The 20,131-nt window shown below is 48.9% G+C and overlaps 1 protein-coding gene and 1 pseudogene across 2 annotated transcripts in view; both read left to right on the plus strand.

The window, feature by feature from the left end:
• Window positions 1-20,131, plus strand: part of LOC147737302 (uncharacterized) — a 246,203-nt pseudogene that overhangs the window by 73,795 nt on the left and 152,277 nt on the right. The gene's annotated exons all lie outside the window — the stretch shown is intronic.
• LOC147737303 (endogenous retrovirus group PABLB member 1 Env polyprotein-like) lies at window positions 7,607-12,871 on the plus strand. The gene is made up of 2 exons (XM_086924999.1): window positions 7,607-8,295; window positions 12,049-12,871. Exons 1-2 carry the CDS (start codon window positions 7,607-7,609, stop codon window positions 12,869-12,871), a joined length of 1,512 nt encoding a protein of 503 aa, XP_086781125.1.

Here is a 20,131-nt window from a genome sequence, read left to right on the forward strand (position 1 = left end):
CATCACGACCGACACCGACGATACCCTCGCACCCACCGAACACCTGCACTTCCAGATCCACGTCAACCCCAAGACCACCCTCAAAGGCACCCTCATCTACAGACCCCCGGGACCACGCACACAATTCAGCGAAGACATCGCCGACTTCATCAGCCCACACGCCCTCCCCTCCGCCGACTACATCCTCCTCGGGGACCTCAACTTCCACCTGGAGAACAACAACGACCGCAACACCATCACCCTGCTGGACAACCTCGCCAACCTCGGACTCAAGCAGCTGGTCAACACCCCCACCCACTACGCTGGACACACGCTCGACCCGGTCTTCTCTTCCACCAAGGACATCGCCTTCAGCCACGCCACGGGACTCCACTGGACGGACCACAGCTGCGTCCACTTCAGCTTCAGAAGGACCACGTTCCACCATCACCAGCAACAGGTCCCCTGCAGAAGCTGGAACAAGATCACTGCAGACCAGCTCGCTACCTCCCTGAGCAAGAACCCTCCCACCAGCACAACGAACCCCAGCCAAGCGGCCACCAACCTCACGAAATGGATCAGCGACTGCGCAGACGACCTCGCCCCTCTGAAGACCCTGCCCAGCAGACCCGGCAGCAAGAAAGCCCCATGGTTTAACGACAAACTCAAGAGCTCCAAGAAGAACTGCAGAGCACTCGAGAAAACCTGGCGCAGAAACCCAACACCAGACAACATGACTGCCCTCAAGCGCGCCACCCGAAAACACCACCAACTGATCCACACCACCAAGAAAACCGCATTCAAGGAACGACTGGACAACAACGCACACAACAGCAAGGAACTCTTCAACATCGTGAAAGAGCTCTCCAACCCCAACGCCGGAAACAACGACATCACCCCTTCACAAGACCTCTGCAACTCCCTCGCCTCCTACTTCCACAACAAGATCGCGGACATACACAACAGCTTCAGCACTCAACCGACGCACACCACGACCGACCCACCGCCCCCCACAACCACCCTCCACGCCTGGACCCCGATCAGCACCAAAGACACCGTCCACACGATGAACTCCATCCACTCCGGATCTCCGACAGACCCCTGCCCTCACCACGTCTTCAACAAGGCCGACGCTGTCATCGCACACCACCTGCGAGACATCATCAACACCTCCTTCGACACCGCGACCTTCCCGGAGAGCTGGAAGCACGCCGAACTCAGCGCTCTACTCAAGAAACCATCAGCCGACCCCACCGACCTCAAGAACTACCGCCCCATCTCGCTGCTCCCGTTTCCGGCAAAAGTCATCGAGAAGACCGTCAACAAGCAACTGGCCGCCTTCCTCGAGACGAACGGTTCCCTCGACCTCTCGCAGTCTGGCTTCCGGGCCAACCACAGCACCGAGACCGCCCTGATCGCAGCTACCGATGACATCCGAACCCTGCTCGACAACGGAGAAACAGCGGCCCTCATCCTCCTGGACCTCTCCGCGGCCTTCGACACGGTCTGCCACCGTACCCTAGTACAGCGCCTCAGCAACGTCGGAATCCAGGAGAAGGCACTGGAGTGGCCGGAAGGACACAGAGAGTCCACCTCCCCCCGTTCAGATCAGAGGCCACCGAAGTCATCTGCGGCGTTCCTCAAGGCTCCTCGCTCAGCCCAACACTCTTCAACGTCTACATGAGCCCCCTCGCAGCCATCGCACGCCAGCACAACCTCAACATCATCACCTACGCCGACGACACCCAGCTGATCCTCTCCCTCACCAACGACCCCGCCACCGCCAGAGCCAACCTGCACGAAGGGATGACAGACGTAGCCAAATGGATGTCGAACAGCCGCCTGAAACTGAACTCGGACAAGACGGAAGTCCTCATCCTGGGATCATCACCCTCCGCCTGGGACGACTCCTGGTGGCCCCCCGCCCTAGGCAGTGCACCCAAACCCACAGACCACGCACGCAACCTGGGCTTCATCCTGGACTCCTCCCTCTCCATGACCAGACAAGTCAACGCTGTCTCCTCGTCGTGCTTCAACATCCTGCGCATGCTACGTAAGATCTTCCGATGGATCCCCACCGAGACCAGGAAGACGGTCACCCAGGCCCTCGTCACCAGCCGTCTGGACTACGGCAACTCCCTCTACGCCGGAACCACCGCCAAGCTCCAGAAGAAACTACAGCGGATCCAGAACACCTCAGCACGACTCATCCTGGACATCCCCCGCCGCAGCCACATCTCCGGACACCTGAGAGACCTGCACTGGCTCCCGGTCAACAAAAGAATCACCTTCCGGCTCCTCACCCACACACACAAAGCCCTACACAACCAAGGCCCAGGATACCTCAACAGCCGCCTCAACTTCTACGCTCCCAAACGCCAGCTTCGATCGACCGGCCACGCCCTCGCCACCGTCCCCCGCATCCGAAGAGCCACCACAGGAGGAAGGTCCTTCTCCTACCTGGCCGCCAAGACTTGGAACTCCCTTCCGACCCACATCCGCCTTACCCAGGACCACCTCGCCTTCAGGAAGCAGCTCAAGACCTGGCTGTTCGAGCAGTAGCGGACCCCCCCCCCCAGCGCCTTGAGACCCTCCGGGTGAGTAGTGCGCTATATAAATGCTTTGATTGATTGATTGATTGATTGATTGATTGATTGAACGTTGTTCCACAGCCTTTATGGGGAAAAATTTATCATACAGATCATGATCAGGAATTAGGTGACTCATGGGCTAATATCGTTGCTGCCGATGCCCTACAAATTGGTGGTGCTAAACCTGAGCCGTTGGTAGCAGATCTCCCTGGTAGGATAATTGAGTATATGAAAACAATAATGCCTGCGATACGTGTAAACTGGGACAAGTTGTCTGCATGTAAGCAGAAGAAAGAAGAAACGCTGTCTGATTTCTTCAGCAGATTTGAAGAAACTTTTGTTGACCACAGTGGTCAAGACATGAGCACAGAAGGTGGTCAGCGATTATTTGTCGATAAATTCGTGCACAATCTACTTCCAGAGTTGTGTAAAAAGTTAAAGGATTCAGAGAGTTCTTGGGCAGTTTCTTCTTCAGCACAGATATTGGCTACTGCCCAATATTACGAAAATAGAGACAAAGACGAGAAAGATAGAGCAGACAAGAAAACGAAAGAGTTGAAAACGAAGGTCTTGTTGCAGCAAGCCTATCCGCCACGTGGTGGTGGTAGCAGCCAGAATAATGGTGGTCAGAACCACTATCAGAATAATTATCAGCAGCCTCAACAGTATCAGAGGAATTCGCAAAGAGTAGAGTATACTCAACCACGTGTCACGGTAGGTCCCAATCAGTGTTCAAATTGCAAGGAAGAAGGTCATTTTAAGTATAGTTGCCCTATCCTGTTACAACGTGCGAATGGTGTTTCAAACACAAGAGGTAGAGGCGTTCAGCAAGCGTCTAGAGGTAGAGGACGTGGAAACCTCCCCCAGATCACACAGTCTCTTCCACCACAAAATTCTATGAATAGGTTCGATCAGCAGAATAACGCATCTGGTAGGACAGCTCAGTACTATGCTGATGATTATTATACAGAAGGTGAAAATTGGGATAGTAATGATTGCTAGGACAGCCATGGACAAAGAGAGGGAGTTGTTTCAGTTCCAGTAGATCAGAATGGACCATACGTTGAGGTGATTACATCAGGTGTGTCAGAACCTTTTCTGTTGGATACTGGTGCTACAAAGAGTTCTATTATGCACTCCAAACTCCCTGGCGCACCCTTGTCTGGCGAAATGAATGTCTCTGTAGGTTTTTCTGGCACCCTGATTAGGAACCCGATTTCTGACCCTTTGTCTCTTTCTGTTGGTCCCTGAAAATTAGAAGCACCCCTTATTCTGACAACAGGTTGTGGTGAAAATTTGTTAGGGTTAGATCTGTTAAAAAGATTACATGCAACTTTGTACTGTTCTCCTTCAGGAGTACAGCTTACTTTAGGTAAGAAAGTGGTTTCTCCAATGTATTTATCAAGGGATAAAATTCCAACAGAATTGTCGCTTCTTCCTGATATTCTTTGGGCTACTGGTCCTAATGATGTAGGTCTCTTGGAAATACCACCATATGTCATAACATTGAAAGCCAATGTTAAAATGCCACAAATTCCCCAATACAGAATTTCAGTTGAAGGTGAAAAAGCTTTGCTAGCTATCGTTTATGATCTGATTGAAAAAGATGTCATTGAAGAAACAAGAGGCAACGTTTGCAATAGTCCTGTTCTGCTGGTTTTGAAACGAACTGATCCCTCTCAGCCACCCGTGTACAGATTCGTGATTGATCTGAGAGAGGTGAATAAAATAGTTGTGCCACAATTTCCAGTTGTTCCTGACATTACTGCCCTATTGACTATGATTCCAGCCTCTGCAGCCTGGTTTTCGGTAATTGACGTGAAGAATGCTTTCTTCAGCATCCCCATTGCTGAAGAGAGCAGGGATATTGTTGGCTTCACTTTAGGAGGACGAAGTTTCCACTTTAAACGCGCTGCCCAGGGCTACTGTGAAAGTCCATCAATATACAGTCAAGCATTAAAGACACAGCTTGATACAATTGTTTTACCAGATGGTGCCACTCTTGTGCAGTACATTGACGATTTGCTTGTTGCTGCAGATACTGAGGAAATATGTAAGAAAGCCACGTTGTCATTGTTGCGTCATCTGTGTGATTTACATCACAAGGTGTCACTTTCCAAATGACAATTCTGTCGACAAGAGGTGACCTACTTAGGTCATCTCTTATCGAAGGAGGGAAGGAAACTGACCCCAGAAAGAATTCAGGCAATAGCGAAATTGAGTGTGCCTAGAACACAGGGAGAAGTACGTGCTTTCTTGGGCATTACATCGTACTGTAGACAGTGGATTCCAAATTTTTCGTTATTGGCCAAACCATTGGTGGCATTAACGTGTAAAGGTACACCGAATCCCGTTCCTTGGTCAGAAGAGTGTCAGAAAAGTTTTTCTGAATTACGTGATGCATTATGTTCGGCTCCTGTGTTAGGTACCTCCAACTACAGTAAGCCCTTTACACTGTATGTCCATGAGAAACAAGGTTGTGCATTATCAGTACTGACACAGTTGTTTGGAAACAAACAGCGTCCATGTGCATATTTTTCGTCAACGTTGGATCCGGTAGCTACAGCATTGCCAAGTTGTTTAAGAGCTACAGCAGCAGTGCTGTTTCTATTCGACAGTCTGCTGGTATAGTGATGGATAACACTTTGATCGTAATGGTCCCACATGCAGTAGACATATTGTTAAATAGAACCAGGACACAGCACTTAACTAGTGCTCGATTGTCAGGTTACGAATTGACCTTGCTAGCGAGCCATGTGCACATAAAAAGATGTAGCACATTAAACCCGGCCACGTTGTTGCCAATCATAGAAGAATCAGATCCTTCAGAACAGCATGATTGTTTCCTTAAGACAGAAGAAGAAACAAAAGGGAGAGTAGATCTCCTAGATACTCCTCTTGCTGAATGTGATGGTACATTGTGGGTGGATGGTTCATGTTTCAAGCTCCCGAATGGTGACACGACTGCAGCATATGCTGTCACGACTTTGCATACAATTGTTGAAACTGCACGTATTCCACATAATTCAGCTCAGGCAGCAGAATTAATTGCACTCACGAGAGCATGTGTGTTGTCAGAAGGAATGAAAGTGACTGTCTACACCGACAGCCAGTATGCTTTTGGTGTGGCTCACAGTTTTGGACGATTGTGGAAAGAACGTGGGTTCCTGACTTCGCATGGAGCTAAGATTCAGCATGGTCAGTTGGTGAATGAGCTTCTTAAATCACTGACCTTGCCCCTACAAGTAGCGATTGTGAAATGTAGTGCTCACAAAAAGGTGACTGATGATGTTGGTCGTGGAAATGCATTTGCTGATGAAATCGCGTAAGAAACTGCAAGGAATGTGATGAGCCGAATGTATGTTGCAGGACCTGCAAGATGGGTTGGTGATGTTGGAATGTGTGAAGACACGATAGAGAGTGTGAAATCCATTCAAGCTGAGGCTACAGAGAAAGAGTTGAGCATGTGGAAAGAAAGTATGGGTAAAATGGATGCGAATGGTTGTTGGATTGAATTGTCTGAGCACCAGAGATGGTTGTTACCCGATGCGTACGTGCTTGCAGTGGTTACAATGGCTCATGGAATGGCTCATATCAGCGTGAAAGGAATTTGCAAGTTGTTGGCCCCAGTATGGCAAAATTCGGGGATTCCCAAGTGTGCAGAGAATGTCGTCAAGAATTGCATGGTGTGTCTCCAACACAATCCAGGAAAGGGAACCCCAACTCCAGCTGGTCATTTTGCGCCTCCTACGTATTCGTTCGATGTTTTGCAGCTAGATTTCATCCACATGGAAAGGTGCAACAATTTAAAATACGTGCTCGTTGTTGTGTGTGTCTTCTCAAGATGGGTAGAAGCATATCCCCTAAAAGACAATACTGCCTTGTCCACAGCGAAAGCCCTTGTAAAAGAGTTCTTCCCTAGATTTGGAATGCCTAGAATGATCTGGAGTGCTAACGGGAGTGAATTTGTGGGCCGTGTGATGAAGAATGTATGCGAAGGGCTAGGTATTCGGCAGAAGTTCCACGCTGCAAATCACCCCCAATCAGCTGGATTAGTAGAATGTTACAATGGCACGCTTAAGTTAAAACTGGCCAAAATCCAAGCGAGCACAGGTCTTAAATGGCCTGATGCTCTACCCTTAGCACTCCTATCCACCAGAATGACTGTGCATTCGCGAGTGAAACTTAGCCCCTACGAAATAGTCTTTGGCCGCCCGGCCAACATATGGGGAGTGCCTAGGCCCAAAAAGTTTAGCGAACTAGAACACCCTGTTTTGCTTGATTACCTGTATGAATTGACGGCTAAATTACGTGTTTTGCATCAACAGGTCAACGACACCCTGCCTCCGGTCTCTGAAACTCCAGGCCATGCAATCAACCCTGGATCCTGGGTCCTTGTGAGGAATTTTCAGAGGACGAAAAACGACCAGCCCAGGTGGACCGGACCGCACCTCGTCTCCACAAGATCAGCGGTTCGAGTGGAGGGGAGGAAGCACTGGATCCCCGGGGGCCACTGCAAAAGGATCCCTTTGCCCCTGCCATATGACCAGTGGGTCCAGAAAGGTGTCGCTGACTCAGAGACTGGCACCGTGCCAAAGCTTCTGCCTTTCAGTGATGCATGAGTGAAAGGAACTAACTCTGAATGTGAAAACGAGAACATTTTGCAAGAAGCTGTGCCACCGTCAAAGCGATTGAACACTTTGGAGCCTGAACTCTTGTTCAGGATCAAACAGTACCAGGAAGAAAACGTTATAATTTGAGACCAAGACCTATGGACAAATAAACAAAATTTTCTTTTTCCCTCCAAGTACTATTTTTGAAAAGCGCAGCTCTCCCATCTGAGAAACTTGCTTATTTTTGTTTTTTGAACCGCCATCCGGGTTCCGCTGCTAGGGCCGCGGTTAATTAAAAGTCTTTGGAGTGCAGCTAACGACGTTAGGTCGGTAGTTCTGGTTGGTCCAAGGGAGTTGCCCTAGACTGACAGAAGCATCCCTTAGCAGAATCAACCTCCCACCGCGGGCAGCACTCTAGAGAGGATGGAGTTTTCCGAGATGGAGAGACCTGCCAAACCAACGAACTTTAAACACAAATTATGTAAAGTGATGACAAAGAAAAGTTTTTTAATATTGTGCATTTTTATGCTATTCAGTGTGATGACGTTTTTAATAGGATATGTTTTATTCTCCTTTCGTGTAACACTTACGGCCACTACATCCCCTACACCTCCTCCTCCTACTGTTTCCTCTCATTCTTTCCACCCCCTTCCTGACCATGAATCCAATAGAACGATAGAGTTCATCAATAACTCCTTTGTTCAGCTCTTGCACCAACACCAACTAGTAATGAACACAACTAACTGTTGGGTTTGCGGCCTTATGCCCCATACTACGGATAAAGGTATCCCTTATCTAGTCCTGCCTTTCAGTCATAATGGTTCTGTGTGGGCATACAGAACAATGTTCATATATGCACGAGAAGTCCAACCCCTACGTTCTGTAAAAGACAACCTCAAGACTAGCGCCCTAGTCAAAGGTATAGTTGACATGATTAAGGAAGTAATTTCTTATGAGGATACTCCGGATGATGAGATATTTGCATATGTAGGTTGGAACGTGACCGGATATGGAGCTACTTTAGGTGAGAAACAGCAAGCTAAGAGATCTTCCCCGATTTGGATTGTACCCCATCAAGGCAACCCATGCCTGCAAGGTATTGGCAAGAATTCGTTTTACAGACTTTTAAAAACCTATTGATTGTGCTAAGATGTGTTTTTAAATATATTTCTGAGCTCTCACTTGCATTCTGGTCGCTACTCCCCGGTCCACCACAGCTTCTGTGCTGATTGTTGTGGAGGGAGGCTCAAGCGACACCACTTCCTGGTTGTTCCATCCTGGGCAGCCATCTTGGGGAGGTTGACGGGCTAGTCTCCCCCTCGCCCTCACTATTTTAGGGCGGGAGTTATTCGCGCACGATCATTAACCAACGAAGATCGTAGCGCTAGCGCTTGACTGTGACTAGGATTACTGCAAGCATCTATTTCGTTTTACAGACTTTTAAAAACCTATTGATTGTGCTAATATGTGTTTTTAAATATATTTCTGAGCTCTCACTTGCATTCTGGTCGCTACTCCCCGGTCCACCACAGCTTCTGTGCTGATTGTTGTGGAGGGAGGCTCAAGCGACACCACTTCCTGGTTGTTCCATCCTGGGCAGCCATCTTGGGGAGGTTGACGGGCTAGTCTCCACCCTCACCTAATCTATATGACCTCTTCTTACCCCGCGCAGCGGTAGCGCCGTATACGCGCCGAAGAGGCGCCAAAGAGAAGCCAGTCTGCGCCAGTCCGCGTCCAGACGCTTCTCGCTGGCCCTGGCCTGGGGAGTCGACCAGCACCATGGTGGGCAATCGAATTTCCTACAACTCTTTGTTGTTACACTCCTTACGTCCCCCCACCAGTCCCTCCTGTCGCCACTCATTTTCCCCAGCCAATCTTGAACATCACTGTAAGCACTGTACATGGAGCACCCCCCGCCCATGCAGCTACTCTCCCCCTTCGGGAGAGATTTGGAGATTGTATCTCCTCAATTGCCGGTCGCTACCTAAACACTTCACAGAGTTGCACCTGTTGATCGAAGAGCTCAATCTTGATGCTCTATTTTTAACGGAAACTTGGCTCCAGATGGACAATGACCCGACTACAATATGGGCCACACCTCAAGGCTATAACCTTAAACGCCTCGACCGCCAGTCGGGGAGAGGCGGGGGTCTTGCCATCATATATAGGGATAGTTTTAAGTGTCGGGTCACTCCCAATTCCCTGCCGACCTGTGAGAGCTTACACTTTGCACTTGATTTTTCCCCCACCACCACCTTTTCCGGTATTTTACTCTATCGCCCACCGGGTTCCCTTAACAATTTTATTACGCAAATCACGGACCTCACTGCCAACGCAGTTTTGACCTCATCTAACTTCACCTTGCTTGGGGATTTTAACATCCACTTAGATGACCCCCATGATACGTCAGCTAATAACTTTCGGATCAACATGCAAGCGTTAGACCTCTGCCAGAGAGGCCATCAGGTGACCCACAAGAAGGGACATCTTCTTGATCACATATACAGTAACACCAACCTTAATGTAGAGTCCCCTGTTCCACTGCCTTGGACCGATCACTTTTTGATACCGTTCACCTGGCTTTCCAACTCCTCTTCCCCTTGTGATGCTCCTACCAAGTATTTGGGCAGGAAATGGTCCTCTCTTCCCCTCACCGACTGGACAACTGCTCTCATCCAAGATCCCCCGAGGAAGGCTATGACTCCTGCCTCTGCTTCTAACGACTTTGATCACTGGATTTCCAGCACCCTAGACCGAGTTCTTCCCAAACGCCCTTGTAAACTTATTAGAAGACCTAAAGTTGCACCTTGGTACACTCCTGCTCTAAGGTTATTAAAACTTGACTGCCGCAAACTAGAGAGAGCATGGAGGAAGGACCATTCTCCATCTAGGAAGGATGATTATAGGTCTGCAATGAAGCTCTACAAATTAGAGATTAAAATGGCGCAAGCCTTCTTCTATGAAGGGAAAATTAATGCAGCAGCCAACGCGCCTAGGGAAATCTTTAGGATCGCTAAGTCCCTTATTTCACCCCCGGCTGAGCGTCCCACTGCCGAAGGTGCACAAGACCGCTCAATGAGCTGGCTGCCTTCTTCTCTAAGAAAATTTTGACCATATACTCTTCCTTTAGCAACTCTATGGTCAACGCCCGCTCTGTCCCACATAAACCAGCTGACTCTCTGGCTCCCTGTAAGCTGGACACAATTCCGCTCCTTGATGCCTGTAGTCTGGATAGACTAATCTCCAAAGTTACTTCCGGGTCACCCAATGACCCGGCACCCCCCCGGATTCTTGTCAAGGCCTTGGACGTTATTCGTCCTGTCATCTTGGAAACCTTAAATACTTCCATTGTGTCCAAATCGGTCCCACTCTCCTGGAAATGTGCCATGGTGAGGGCACTTCTCAAAAAGCCCACCCTGGATCAGAGTAACCTGTCCAACTACCGCCCCATTTCGTTGCTCCCCTGGTTGAGTAAACTGCTGGAGAGGCATGTCAACAATATCTTAACAGACTATCTGGAGTCCAACTGTCTGTTGCGTGCCTCCCAGACAGGATTTCGTCCTCAACATGGCACGGAAACCGCTATGTTAGCGGTTACAGAGGAAGCAAGAGCGACTCTTGATCAGGGAGGAAAGGTGGCCATTATCTTGCTAGATCTTAGCGCCGCGTTCGACACGGTGAACCATGCCACGCTATTACATCGACTGGCTGGCATGGGCGTGTCGGGCGCGGCCCTAGATTGGCTTGCCTCCTTTTTGAGCGAGCGTTTTTTCCAGGTCTTCGAGGGTGAGATAGTCTCTCCCAAACACCCTCTCAGGTGTGGGGTCCCTCAGGGCTCCTCCCTGAGCCCGACCCTTTTTAACGCCTACATGGAACCCCTGGACAGGATAGTCCATCCCTTTGGTGTGCGTATTGTCACCTATGCGGATGATACGCAGCTGGTGGTCTCTCTAGACCACGCAGATGGATCATCCAACACCTTAGGCCCCTGTCTAGAGGCTGTTGCCAGATTGATTGCAAGCCTCTTGTCTGAAACTTAACGGGGAGAAGACAGACATCATTCTCCTCGGAAATTCCTCCCCGTCTGTTCTTGCACCCGTCTGGCCACCATGTCTTGGCGCTCCCCCCTGCCCCTAGGTCCCAGATAAAGAGCCTCGGGATCTGGCTTGACACCACCCTTGATTTCTCGGTCCAGGCTACTAAGACTGCCGCCACTTGCTTTGGACTAATGAGGATGCTCCGGCGGGTGCTCCCTTTGCTCCCTTTCCAGGCGAGGAGGATCATGGTCCAGGCCCTGATTCTCTCTCGCCTGGATTATGGGAATGCTCTCTATCTGGGAGCACCGGCCTCGGTACTTCAGAAGCTTCAGGTCATACAAAATAGTGCGGCCCGCCTACTGTTTAATCTGCCCCGTCGGCAGTCGGCGAGGAAGGCTCTGAAGGACCTTCATTGGCTCCCAATGGCTGCCAGAGTGCAGTTCAAGGCTTTGTGCATTTTGCACAAATCCTTCCATCGTGTAGGCCCAGCGATTCTGCACCCTCTGGTTACGCCCTATGTTCCAGCACGCTCCCTTCGGTCTGGCACCCTGCAGCTGGCTACCTCCTCTAAGATCAATAAAGCCCGTTGGGGCGGCCGCTCTTTTTCCCACTCGGCGGCCAGACTCTGGAACGCCCTCCCCTTCGCCATCCGAGGAAATAGCAACCTCCTGTCTTTTAGAAAGGCCTTGAAAACGCATTTGTTTGCAAAATCCTGTTGACCTGCCGTGAGCCTGCGCTAAACCATTTAATCTTCAAGCGCTGCGAGGCCTCAGGGCAGTTATGCGCTATACAAATGCAATTTTTCATTTCATTTCATTTCAATTCCAGAGCTCAGTTAGGGAAAAGTGTCTGTACAGAAACGTATGTTTTTGGTTCTCAGACTTCCCCTGCGTTTTTAGCAGCTAAGGGTACTTATTTCATCTGTCATGATAGAGCCTATACATGGTTGCCCCCTGACTTCTCGGGCTCATGTTTTGTTTTGTTCCTGTTGCCTCCCACCTACACAGCAGCGGCGGATTACCACAGGACAAGGGTAGTTAGAGGTGTCTTGAGTAAAGAAGATACTGCAGGTCAAGAATTTGGGGAATTTGCAAGAGGTTTTCTGCCGTTCTGGGGACCCATGGTAAACAGCAGGAACATAAGGCAATTGACAAGGGTAGTTGAGTCCACCGTAATTGAAACTGCCGGTGCCCTTAGTAACTTGACTGCTGAGCTCCAGTCGGATTGTCTTATGACCCTTCAGAACAGGGTCGCTTTAGATGTCATACTTGCAGACCGAGGTGGGGTATGTAGATTGATCCAATCGAGCTGCTGCGTTTTTATCCCAGATAACGCTCCAACAGTGTACCAGGCCATCTCCAAACTGCATAAGATTTCCGAATCTATTCATGTGGATAAAGGAGATTGGTCCCTAATGGGGTGGTTTTGGGATCTGATATCTGGCTGGGGTTGGAAAATTCTAATGGTCATTGGGATAATCTTGGCCATCCTTTTCCTGTTCTGTCTGTGCATACAGTGCGCTCCTGCAATATGTGGCATCTGTGCTACATCATGTATAAGGAAGCCTGTGTCAAGAGATGGACTAAGTACTAGGATGATGCTACAGCAACATCTCAATGACTTTAAGAATATAGATCTGGACTCAGACTAACATGAGGATAGATTAATTGCCTATGTAAGGGCAAAAGGAGGGTTTGTGGTACTGAAAATCCGAACTTGTATACCCATCCCAGTCTTAGGAATGAAAACTTTGTTGTAATACGACAAATTTAGTGTCAAAAGACCGAGAATGGCGAGTACAGTATGTACAAGCATTTTCGTCGCATTCAGGTGATGATTTCACCTCGAAATCATCATTGATATCCTGAACCCTTGGCTTCCATTTTGTATATAGCCGCCATTTGGCGTGTTGCCCTTTACATAGGCCTTAATCCAGCTGAATCCGATCCCACAAGGACACGTACACCTTAATCGACTTTCCTATGACCTGTACAAGTTGGAACCATTGCCCCAGGCCGAACTCGTTAGGTCAGCTCCCCTCCCAGTGGCCGAACAAGATATCATCAAGGCTCAACAAACCATAAAACCATTTCAGCGCGCACACCTGCCGTATCTCGCTCACATCTATCTCCACTCTTTTTTGCTTCACTTACTTTATGATGGGGAGGTGCCCGTTTTATTGAGGGTCCAGCGATATCTGATGAAATGTTAGGCCTTGCCGAGTGATTTGTTGTGGCCAGCACGACGTGAAATATGTACATGTCATCATGACTCTGTTTTTTCTTGTAAACCAATAACTGTAAATAACATACTACAAATGCGAAGAATGTTCGCCTGAAGCTAGAAACTTTGTATAAGAAGAGAAGCCTGACTTTGTGAAGGCGAGCAGTCTCCTGAGAATATTCTCCCCGTGTGGTGTATTTCTAGGATACTTGTTACCTTGGTTGCAACCAATAAATCAATCTTTGACTTCACCTAGAAGACTCTGAGTTTCTGTGGTCTGGATCAGGAAAGAACCCGAGGTCTCTGGGTGTGCCCTGGCACCGCTGGGTTACCGGTTCTGTGCCGGTTCCTAAAAACCCAGTACCTCAACTCCCACCTCTGCAACGATTAAAAAGGGATGTGGCCACTTGGCGGAAGCTCCCGCTATCTCTCCTGGGGCGAGCGGCACTCATCAAGATGATGGCCCTGCCGAGGTTCCTGTACGCCCTGCAAAATTACCCAGACCTTGTCCCGCACTCCTACTTTAAGTCCATTGAGGCCGCACAAAGGGAACTGCTCTGGTCGGGGATACCTCGCATATCCCTACAAAAACTTACTCTGGGATGGTATGATGGAGGCATAGCTCTCCCAGACATCCGCAAGTACTATTGGACAGCTCACCTCTCAGCCATCAATCAGGGCACATACAGTGACGGGAACATCGCTGGGTTTGGGATGGACCGTTGGCAGCTGCCTGGCGGAAACTTCGAAGCAGCGCTTAACTCGAAGCCAGGAAGATACCAACTAACAGGTCCCACGCAACACTCGGTGCAACTATGGCACATAGTACAGCGCAGGCTTGGATGATCTGACACCCTAACAATGGCGACCCCCCTGTGGGTCTCGGAGAGACTCGGAACACTCGGCTGGACCAAAGGGTTCCGTAACTGGGACCTCATAGGCATCTCCCACATTCGAGACTTGTGGGGTCCGGATGGGTGATCCCCTTTGCCGCGCTCCAAAGCACCTACGAACTAGCACCCACGGAACACTTCAGGTACATCCAGGTTAGGCACTCCCTCCGGGCCAACATCCCTGTGGGAACACGGCCCCCTGACTCCTCCCCACTAGAGGACAGGCTCCTAGATGGCCATCTCGCCGAACACGCTATATCACTTACATACGAAAATCAACAACTCCCCGGACATATTGCTCCCCCTTAAGGGGAGATGGGAAGCTGACAGGCTCGAGATAGACGAGGAGGTGGCCATATCGGCCAGACTCAGGCTCATCCAGCTTAAAATCATGCATCCCGTGTATCTCTCCTGTACCAGACTACAGCGGGTGGGCCGTAGTGAGGATGGGAGCTGCAGGCGGGGATGTGGAGACCTGGGGACCTACTTTCATGTGCTGTGGGAATGCCCTCTACTGAGGAACTACTGGACCCGGGTGACCCGCTGTATGCAGGAGGTGTGGGGAGTGGAGCTCAGACTAGAAGCAAAGAGGTGCCTATTAAACGTGTGGGAGCCAACTGACCTGCCCCCCCCCCCCCCCCAGGGAAAGATATGGGTTGCGCTTGGATATGCCATTGCCAAGAGAAACATAGCTAGGCGGTGGGGAGCGGTTCGACCCCCTAGAGTGGGCCTATGGAAAACTGATATGGACTGGTGCATGCGCTGAGGAAAAAACAGTGTACGTAGCACGGGGGTGCCCGCGGAAGTGGATAGAAATATGGTCTAAATGGAACGAGTATAGAGGCACCATTTGTGATCCCCCTCAAATTGCCCAGATTGATGACCCACCTGTAATGTGAACGAACTGCAATGAATTGCCCTGAATGCATGTATACTACTGCTTGCGCTGTATATGTATAAAGATTCGAGCTTGTAAGTTCCCCTTGCTTGACCATGCTCAATACAATGTTTACTCTTGCTTTAATAAAAAGAATTTATAAAAAAATAAAATAAAAATAATAAATGAGTTCTTGGAGAAATCAATATCCAAGCAAGGGGAAGTCCTAAAGGCTTAAGAGTCTGTTTTTCCAAGAACTCATTGTAACGTAGATGAACGGATGTAAGTAGCCATGCCTGTATTTGGTTAGCATGAGCAATGCATAAATAAGGGCTGGATTTATATGCCTAAATAAGGGCAATGTGAATTGTACCTATATAAGGGCATGAATCGGGAAATTCATACGGAATATAAATTGACACACAACAAGTCATGTCGAGTCTGGTGTCGATGATGATCCTGAGGTGCTTGGCGTTGTTGGTCCTAGCTCTGTTGGCTACTGGGTGGAATCCCAGGGTGAAGTGCTCTCCCTGAAGATCACAATTTCGGTCTTGTCAGTGTTCGGCTTCAGACAGATAGTCTCCATCCAGTGGACGATTTCAATCATGCAGACATTGATTGGGGACTGGACGGGCATCTTGTCCATAAGGGAGAGAATGAGTTGGAAGTAGGAGAGGATGTTGATGTCGTGAGATGATGCTGGCTAGAGGGATCATGTATACGTTGAAGAGAGTCTGGCTCATGGAGGATCCGTGCGGAACCCTGCAGATGAGGTTATGGACGTCCAAGAAGTATAGTGCCATGCTGACACTCTGGCTCATTCCAGTCTGGAAGGAGAACATCCATCGGAGTGTGTGTCTTTGGACTCCAAAGTTGTGTAGACTTTGGAACCAGACTGAGTGGTGTTGAGGAGCAGGCTTAATGATCACATCTACCTCCTTTTAATTTGATCTACCACACAGAAACGGGAGTAAATGCATGAAATGGTTTACTGGGAGCATTGGAACCAGACTGAGTGGTGTCAAGGAGTTGCTGGTCTTTGAGGTATTCGCTGAGACTTCTGTTGAGGGTTTTCTCTAAGACCTTGACTGGTAATGGTAGTAGGAAGATTGGTCTGTAGATGGCGAGAGTTAAAGGCTCTGCAGAGGGTTTCCTGTGCAATGGAAAGACAGTTGCATGTTTCCAAGTCTCCGGTAACGTCACGGAAGAGAAGGAGGCATACAGAATGGGTGTGAGCATGGTGCTGATGGGTTGCAGTCCTATATAGTAGGAGTTGTGGGGCAGGGGGCATATGGGGTCCCTGGGTTGATTGAATTCATGGTAGCGGTGGTTTCTTCTTGGGTGATGATGGGAAATGTGGGTAGCATTGGTTCTTTGATTAGGGTGGGGAGGTATTTAGTGAGTACTTTGGGGTCTAGTTGCTTATTGAAGTTGCTGTGAATGGCAGTGATTGTGTAGTTGAGGAAATAAGAGGGATAGTTGCAGAGATCTTGCAAGGGAGTGATCGAGTTGGAGGCGACTGTCAGTGAGGTGAAATACTTCACAATGGCGACAAGAGGGGGCCAGGAAGTCAGTCAATCAATCAGGGGTTTGTGAAGCGCACTACTCACCCATGAGGGTGTCAAGGCGCTGGGTTGGGGGTGAGTGGGGGTCGAGCAGTGTCGTCTCACCTGAAGAACCAAGTCTTGAGGCTCTTCCTGAATGCTTACAGTGTGGGGGTTAGTCTGATGCTGAGTGGGAGTTTGTTCCAGATCTTGGCTGCGATGTAGGAAAGGATCACCCACCGCTCTGGCTTTGCGGATCTGTGGGATTTCGGCAGGGCAAGCTCGGCAGAGAAGTGGCTCCTCTTGGGTGCGTAGAAGGAGATTCTTTAGTTGAGGTATTGGGTCCAATGTTTTGGAGGGATTTGGAGGCATGAGTGAGGAGCTTGAAGGTCACTCTCTTTTCGACGGGGACCCAGTGGAGTGCTCCTAGGTGCTGGGTGATGTGGTGTTGTCGTGGGAGGCCGAGGACCAGTCTAGCTAAGGCGTTCTGGATTGTCTGGAGTTTGAGGAGTAGAGATTTGTTTATTCTGGCATAGAGGGTGTTCCCATTGCGTAGTCTGCTGGTTATGAGTGCGTGGGTGGTGATCTTTCTGGATTCGGGGGGATCCATTTGAAGGTCTTGCGGAGGAAGCAGAGGGTGTTGAAGCATTAAGAAGATACGGCATTAATCTGTCGGTTCATGGGGAGGGTGGAGTTGAGTATAATGCAGAGGTTGCAAGCTTGGTCTGTGGGTGTGGGAGGGTTGCAAAAGGCGGTGGGCCACCAGGTGTTGTCCCATGCAGAGCGGGTGGATTTGAGGACGAGGACTTCCATTTTCTCTGAGTAGAGCTTGAGGCAGTTGTTGCTCATCTAGGAGGCGAGGTCTTTCATACCTTCTGTGAAGATGTGTCTGATGCTGTCATGTTCGTTGAGAGGATGAGCTGGGTGTCATTGGCATAAGATACAATGTGGAGTCCGTGTTTTCTGACGATGGTGGCGAGAGGGGCCATGTAGAGGTTGAAAACCATGGGGCTGAGTGACGATCCTTGGGATACTCCGCAGCTGATATCTGTGGGTTCGGAAACTAAAGGGCAGGTGTCAGATTCTTTGGCTTCAGCCAGTGAGGAAGGAGCAGATCTAGTCGATGGCAGTCCCCGGATACCAACTTTGTGGAGTATGGCAGTTAGTGTGCGGTGGGAGACGGTGTTGAAGGCTGCTGAGAGGTTTAGTAGGATGAGGGCAGCCGTGTGGCCCAGGTTGAAGAGGGTATAGATGTCGTCCGTGGCAGCTAGGAGGATGGTCTTGGTGCTGTGGTTGCTGCGGAATCCAGATTTTGCTCTGTTGTAGTAAACCATAGTTCACTTTCCAGAGGAGACACAACCTTAAAGATAATTGAAGTGTCCACAGTCTGTTGGGGTGTAATTAAGATTCAGAACAAACAAAATCTTTAATTTTTAATTCATTTGAAATCATTCCCGGGCCTACACTACCCACGTTTTCAGTATTTCATGTTTGTGCACTTAAGACCAGCCTAAAATGCCATGTGTCAAAGTATTTTCAAGATTCCAAAAGTCTTCAGCCTAAACCAGGGGTGTGGGGGTGTGACTGGAGAATTTACTGTGGTAATTCTAGTGTCTTCCCACATGTAAACACTAAAATCCAGTTTAAAGCAGGCACTGTACCCACAACAAACCTAGAGACAGAAGTCCGGTAGTACAAAAAGCAGAGGTCTTCAGCAACCAAGCAGGGGCTCCACAGAAATTGTCTGGGCATCCTCTTCTCTCACTTTTAAGTGCACTCCGAGTGTTACAGATAGTACAACAGACCTGCCAAGCAGCATTTGATACTGAGCTGTCAAATCAATAGCTCCAGGTGGCGCTGCAGGTTTACACTCCAGCAGTCAGGTTCCATGGCATAGGCCTGTAGCGATGTTCACTGCCATGCTAGTAGATGGCACAATGGGTGCTCCAGTCCACACATGCCACTTACCTTCCAGGCCCCATATGTAGTTTTCTACATCACACACTAGTGACTTACAGGAAAGTTAAATGTGCCACTTGGGAATAAGCCAATTTAACCAGGGTTCAAGGGGGAGCATGCTGGTGATGAGGGTATTGTGCAGAGTTCTAAATCCAACAAAGATATAGAGTCCGGCAAAAGGTGAAAAGAATCCGGGTGATCATGCAGAGAAGGCAGATTGCATTCCAAGGCCTATTAGCTCACCCCTGTAAAGTTCCTCTTCTTTGTGGTTACCCAGTCCTTCATGCTAACAAGGTTAGTGTATTAAATGTGCTGTTGATGTCCCCAGTGTAGCACATGAATGCTGTTTGTGAGTGAGCCAGAGGAATGGAGTACACTGGTATCCGTCTTGAATGCTCCTGGTCTTGCACAAGATGGAATTGCGAGGTCTTTGTTCCCAGACAGTAGAAGTGTATTGCTCACACCCCTGTATCTTGTCTGAGGAGACTGTAGTATCCGGTGTGCTGCCTTTCCCTGTGTGTCTGAGCTGGTGTCTGAAAGCTAAGACTGGAATACGGAGACTGGTGTAGTGGGATGTTGGTGTGTGGTCTGCAGTGGCAGCTGGGGGATAGGCACAATTGGTGAGGAATGGAGCCCTAACTGGACCTGCCAGGTAGTAACAACCTAGTTTTCTTGTTTCTTTGTTTGATATGAGGTGTGTTGAGCCTTATGTTTTAGTCTGTCACACATTTTATACAAATGCCATTTGTTGTTGTGGACTCCATTTTTTTTTTAAGTTTGAAAAGCTTTATTGAGTAAATAAAGACAATGTAAAAATCCATTTTGATTTGGTTAGGAGTCCATTTTGCTAATGACTTGCTCTGTGATACTCAATGATGGCAGGACATGCAGAACGTGTGCAAAAGGCAAGCGACCTTCTGTGAACCCATGTACCCTTTTGTTATAAACAGCATTTGCGCAAGGCTAGTTCAGAAAATTAAACGTATAACACACAGCATTTAAACAGTCTAGCAGCAGCGATCAGTGTCGCACCATATATACGCTGTGTTTAACATTCCTCCCTGATTGGATAAAAGAATGTGGCACAATATGCTATTTTTAAAATACTTTGGAAAGTACAGGTTTGAATGATTGTGCATTGTGGAAATCACAAAGGCCACCATCTCGTAGCATGCCGGTGGCACAAGCAATTGCCTTTCTCTGACTGGTTATGTTCTTGATAATCATGCTGCACTATTCTCCTGATAAACAGCATAAGATGCAATTGTGCATGATATGTAGAAATGTTCCTTGTGACTGTGTATGTTCATTGGATGTATATTAAAATGGCCTTTGTGGTTTATAACAATAAAAGACCACACTGGATTTCTGCAAACTGAGTTGTTTAGCCTATGGTCCCTGTGTACACGTATATA

Source organism: Lissotriton vulgaris, chromosome 1_1 (assembly GCF_964263255.1).
Source record: "Lissotriton vulgaris chromosome 1_1, aLisVul1.2, whole genome shotgun sequence".
Taxonomy (NCBI): Eukaryota; Metazoa; Chordata; class Amphibia; order Caudata; family Salamandridae; genus Lissotriton; species Lissotriton vulgaris.

Coding starts and splice junctions, on each gene's coding strand:
- LOC147737303 (XM_086924999.1), top strand. CDS start 7,607: ATGGAGTTTTCCGAGATGGAGAGACCTGCCAAACCAACGAACTTTAAA. Junction 8,296..12,048: donor CAAGGTATTGGCAAGAATTC/GTTTTACAGACT, acceptor TTTCAATTCCAG/AGCTCAGTTAGGGAAAAGTG.